The 5,871-nt window shown below is 36.6% G+C and overlaps 1 protein-coding gene across 1 annotated transcript in view; it reads left to right on the forward strand.

Annotated features, from left to right (window-relative positions):
- The first annotated feature begins 297 nt into the window (after positions 1-297).
- Positions 298-5,871, forward strand: part of LOC135202566 (uncharacterized) — a 35,970-nt gene continuing 30,396 nt past the window's right edge. Inside the window, exon 1 of the mRNA XM_064232059.1 lies at positions 298-531. Within this exon, the coding sequence (XP_064088129.1) occupies positions 529-531 (3 nt within the window). The 5' untranslated portion in view covers positions 298-528. The remainder of the gene's footprint in view (positions 532-5,871) is intronic.

The following is a 5,871-nucleotide window of genomic DNA, read 5'->3' on the forward strand; positions in this document are numbered from 1 at the left end:
AGGAACTTCGTAAGAAGGGCCAAGCTTCGATGGAGGCTGATTGGTGAGGATGCTCATGACGTCATCAATGTCATTCGGAGAAATATTCATGTCATCGTCATCGTCAAGGATCAACGATGACAGAATCAAGTAGCTGAAAATGAGTCAAAAATGTCTGCGTAAAGACCGCAGCTCTCCGTCCACGGGGGTGTAAATGACGAGTCGCAATCGTCGTGCAACAGCATCCGACGTCATCTCCAACGTGTGACGTCACTCAGGTAGTATAAAAGGGCGGGCGACAGCCGCCTCGACCACTAATACCAGGTGAGCTTGGCTCCTGTGAACACACACACTGACACACGCACGCCGCCTCGGCCTACTAGGGAGTCCATCCTTCTCCCCGGACAGCCAGCAATAAGACAAGTTATCACACTTGAAGGATTTAAGGATAAAAAATATCATCTTCTGAACAACAACAACGCATCAACAGACGTCTATAACGTGTTAACGATACTTTATTATTAAAGTCAGTAGAAGAAAAGATCAGAGATGGTGAGTACAACCGACTAGGGATTAACTTGTTGCATTTTCTTGAAGTTTTACAATGGATGTGGCGTTTTTCTTTCGCTCTTCTTCGTTGTGTCGCTTAGTGCTTTTAGATGTACTATTTGCCGCCCGTTTCTTTATTTAATGCCGCTTTCTTATTTCAATGTGTATTTTTTGTTTGCTAACCTAAGAAGCTGTTAGTACATACGTATGCGAGTTAACTACGCGCGATCACTTGCACATCGAGCGCGCCATTGCGCACACGCCCGTACACACGCGCGCACATCCACCCACACATTACACACACACACACACACACACACACACATATATATATATATATATATATATATATATATATTATATATATATATATATATATATATGTGTGTGTGTGTGTGTGTGTGTGTGTGTGTGTGTGTGTGTTTCCCAATTTGCATAGGCTTACATTCATAGTCATATAAGATAACTTTCAGCGCAAACGATATGAACAAGCGACATCCGTATTACAAATAAATGTTATATATTTCCATTTATAAACATTTCATATTACATTTCAGATATGCAAAATCTTGCTTTCTAAAATACTTGATCATTTTTCTCTTTATTCCAATTCTGACTAAAAAAAAATGTAACATCAATATAAAAAGGGAAGACATTATTTGATATTCTGAACAGAAGCGCTGGTAATTAGTGAATCACACCGGGGCGGCTAATGGTTATATTTCAATGTCTGAACATTGTGTTGAAGGACGGGGGCTGGAAATTCGAAAGACGAAATATTCGAGAGTTAAAAGTTAAAGCGGGAAGAAAATTAGACTTTAAGGGGAGCCCACGATTTAATCTTAAAGAGGACGACAATGAGTATAAAAAAGGCGGCTGGCAATTAACTTTAAAGGGGGATGAGACACATTACCTATACTCTTTTTTTCCATCTGTCCACCCGCCTATGGTGTTTGCGTATGGTAACACTGCGTCCCGGGCTTTAGATAGTTACGGTATGTGTAAGTTTTAGGTAAATAAAAGGATATCTGGGTGTACATTTGCAACTGAAAAGTGTTTTAATAATTTACTGTATGCGAATTACACCGTTAATATTCGAAATAGGATATTATTATAATTGTTGAATGTAAGCTGAATTTAACTATCTAAAGCCCGGGACGCAGTGTTACCATACGCAAACACCACAGGCGGGTGGACAGATGGAAAAAAACCGAGTATAGTAGGTGAATATTTACAGGAGGCAGAACACAACTCAAAATTCAGGAGAATGAAAATTACAGGAGGTAGACAATCGTGAAAAAAAGACAATAAGGATTAGAATCTTGCTCATTATAAAAATCAACTATTCATATTTCAGCAACAACGAGAGGGATAAGAACACCCGTCTTCGAATAATACCAGAAACACCATCCTTATGTTATGATTTCTTGCAAATACCGTTCATTCGTAAATTGCAAGTTTTGAGTCCAAAGGAGCAGAGGGGAAGTTGGCTTACCTACACAGTTTAAGGGAGATAACAAATAATAACTGTTCAATTGACCTTATACTGCAGAGAGTTGCTGTACCTACCTTTTGAGATGATAAAATCGTCGCCATATATATTCAATGGCACATTTTTTTTATACCATTAATGATACATATATATATATATATATATATATATATATATATATATATATATATATATATTATATATATATATGCATGGAAATATGGCTAAATTTAACGCTAAGCTGTTTCATCATCTGGCAGTCTTTTGCGGGCTTGGAAGGTGACAACGATATCTTTGGGTTAAGCTATATATATTTATATATATATATATATATATATATATATATATATATATATATATATATATATATATATATATATAGCTTAATCCAAAGATATCGTTGTCACCTCCAAGCCCGCAAAAGACTGCCAGATGATGAAACAGCGTTAAAGCCTAAATTTCCAGCAAACCATTCACCGCATCATAGCTAAATTTTTAAAAGAACCATTATGTACACTAGTTGCAGAATCACAACACTGAAGGAGTTTATAATATTTCGATGTGCATCATTATTTTCATCATGAATCTTATTTATAAGCCCGGACACGAAGCTGGAGAAGGATTTGTTTGTTTCCTGGCTATTGTTTGCTTGTCTGATAGCTGGCAGGATTACCCAAAAAAGTCGTCTCCATTTTTGCGAAAATCTTTCCGCAGACGTATTAGGGATTTATGTCTTGATGGGGGGGGGGGGGGGGGGGGGGGGGGAATAAAAAAAGGAGGGGGGTTGCTCGCCCTTAGTGGAGGATGATATCTCCGTGCTTTCATATTTTCATTATAATTATTGATAATGAACTATTTCCAGGTGGAACAAACCACAAAGGACATTAGATCTGCAAAGCTTCCGCCGAATATGAGACTCACAAGTGAGAAGGCGGCAAATTAAAGTAATAAGAAGGAAAACCAGCTGCTTTAAAGCTGTGACACCGATAAAATTATGGTCTCTCATACAAACAACTGAAGGAAAAGATCCAATAAATGAAAGTACACATTATCATTATATAAAATGCAAAAGCCGAAAAAACCATGATATGGAAAAAGACATTTCTTCGGCTTTGCGATGCCACTCCACCGTACAATACACCACTCACTCTTGGAGAGATTTAACCACCCTCTTTCAGACTGACAAGACACTAGGCCTAACTGAAACAGTGTGAAGCCCTACAGTCCCGGTGATGGGGTCGATTAAATTATCCCTGAAGGACATTTATTATCTTCCGAATTTTTGCCATTCTCAGTCACGTGCCAAAGAAATAATTCAACATACGCCATATGCTACGAAAGAAACGGCTTGTCTCTAACGCGAATAATAATAATAATAATAATAATAATAAATAATATTTAAATACGTTAATTTAAAAATTAGAGGTAATTGACATAATTATGATAAGAGAGCGATAATGATCATCATGAACATTGACTACAATGTGAGTGCCGATCTGTGAACCGAAACCATTTTCAAACGTTATGTTAATGGAAAATATAGATATTTTACGATTCCTTCCTTCTTGAAAAATAAACAAGACGAAAATTAAATGTGTATGAGCTATCTATTTGGACCAAAAAATAAAATAAAATAAACAACAAAGCACTTTTTTATTTTTAATCGAGAAACTACAACGAAGCCCTTTTGGTGCCGTGCATCAAACAAACAAAGGGGAAACCGGAGACCTTCCCATCATCTCCCTCTTGTCTATGTGTCTGTGTGTGTGTCTGTCGGGGATAATCGTCTCCGGACCAATGTTTGGAAGCGATCACTTCCTACAAACAATTATCTCCCGACCCATCTCTTTTTTTATGGCCAGAGGCCAATGACATAGGACGGACTCCCAGAACACAGTGTCGCAACACAAATATGTATCATCCGCATTGACTGCATTAGTGTCCTGTACAAATACTGACAGGTATTGAAGGCAATCAAGAGGAACCATGTACGTAGTGTTTTAGGTGTTATTTGCTTCAGGAGAAATTTGGTTCTCATTCAGCGCTCACTGCAGCGCCCACTTACAACAACAGTACTTCCCAGCATTGTACATAATGCAATCGGAATTCCAAGGGTTTAATTTCAGAAACCGATTTTCCAGAAGCGCCAATGACAGCATTTATGTACAGCGCTCCTTGACATTGAATGTTAGCGACAAGAAACATAAAAAAAGTACGATTACGATTCTTTAACCATCCGCAATTAGCGTAAAGCTAAAACAAGGTATCAGGGAATTGATATGCGACAAAAATATATCGAACGCTGAACGTGTCAGTCGCCGACCAACCACCATTAAAACTTCTAGTCATGTTTGTGCTTAATTGCATCGACAACGTATCTCATTTTTGTCATATTCGTTTGATTGATTCGACTGACAACACGCGGAAATATCTATTAGGAGGGAAATAAAAAAAAAACGATATTGTATCTCGTAACCAATTCCCCACACAAAAACAAGTTGCGGGAACAAAACCTGTACTCGTTTTTTTTTTTTTTTTTTTTTTGTCTGCGCTACCGAATTTGAGAAACTACGCCAGAAGTATAACCCTACCAATACGTTCATAGAATAAGGGCTTCAACAAGTATTCTTCTTTCTTCGTTATAATATAAACCGAAAGCAAACTATAAACTAATGATGCAAATGTTGCACGATAAGAATACGAAAAACACTCTAAACATTCTTTTATCGAACCTTTACACCTCCAATTTACATTTTAGTGAACGAGTCGAAATACCTGATGGTGAAAGAATATTGTTCCCTTCTGCGAAGAACTCTTCACAGCAGCAAAACAAAAGACTCGCACAAACTGGCGACTTTTGACGAACACAGTTCTCTCTACTTTTGACATCCACGATTCTCCGTACGTTCAACCCCGTGGAGAACCTACCTTTCATGAATAACTGTATTGAGGGACTAGACTTTATTTAGCACGAATGTCCTTCCTACAGAGGACGATTTCACAAACAGTCACAGAAGTAAGGATGTAGATTTTTGGGGTGTTTAATGTCTCATTTGTTTTACGCCGGGCAACTTAACACGAGCATTCTTCAGCGGAATAATAATCAAATAAATTAATATTTAAATAACCAAATACAGTATTACGTATTGGATGCGCAAATATTCACACGGAACAAAAGAATATTCCAAGTCAAACGTTCCAGTATGTGGGGCTCCCTTTGCCGAGAAGCACTCCTAATAATAATAATAATAATAATAATAATAATAATAATAATAATAATAATAATTAATAATAATAATAATAATAATAATATATAATAATAACAATAATAATAATAATAATAACAATAATAATAATAATAATAATAATAATAATAATAATAATAATAATAATAATGATAATAATAATCTCTCATGAAAACATGCAATTAAGATCCTCATTCCACAAGCCTTTGGTAAATAAATCAGAGTTTTAACTGAAAAAAAAAAAAAGAACACTTTCAACATCTTCAATACGCACTATAATGGAATGACACTATTCACTTACGAGACAGCCCAGATGATAAATTCGGCAAGGTCCTTTGTGTTATTCGTGCACTAAGGATATAAACTGAAGAAATGTAGTCCAGAGAGTTACCGAACACATTCGGCTCATTCCACGTCCATATTTTGGGATGTTTATTCTATAGGATAAAATTCACTCAGGTTTCGGAATGGTCTCAGTTCCTTCCTCCCTTAACACGCTTGTCATAATCAGACTATTGGAAAGATGCATTAGAACTCAACTCTACGTATGATAAAAGAAGAAGAAGAAAAGGATTAAACAGCAACCTAATCAGTTTCCTCTCTTCT

This window comes from Macrobrachium nipponense, chromosome 30 (assembly GCF_015104395.2).
Source record: "Macrobrachium nipponense isolate FS-2020 chromosome 30, ASM1510439v2, whole genome shotgun sequence".
In the NCBI taxonomy this organism is placed as follows: Eukaryota; Metazoa; Arthropoda; class Malacostraca; order Decapoda; family Palaemonidae; genus Macrobrachium; species Macrobrachium nipponense.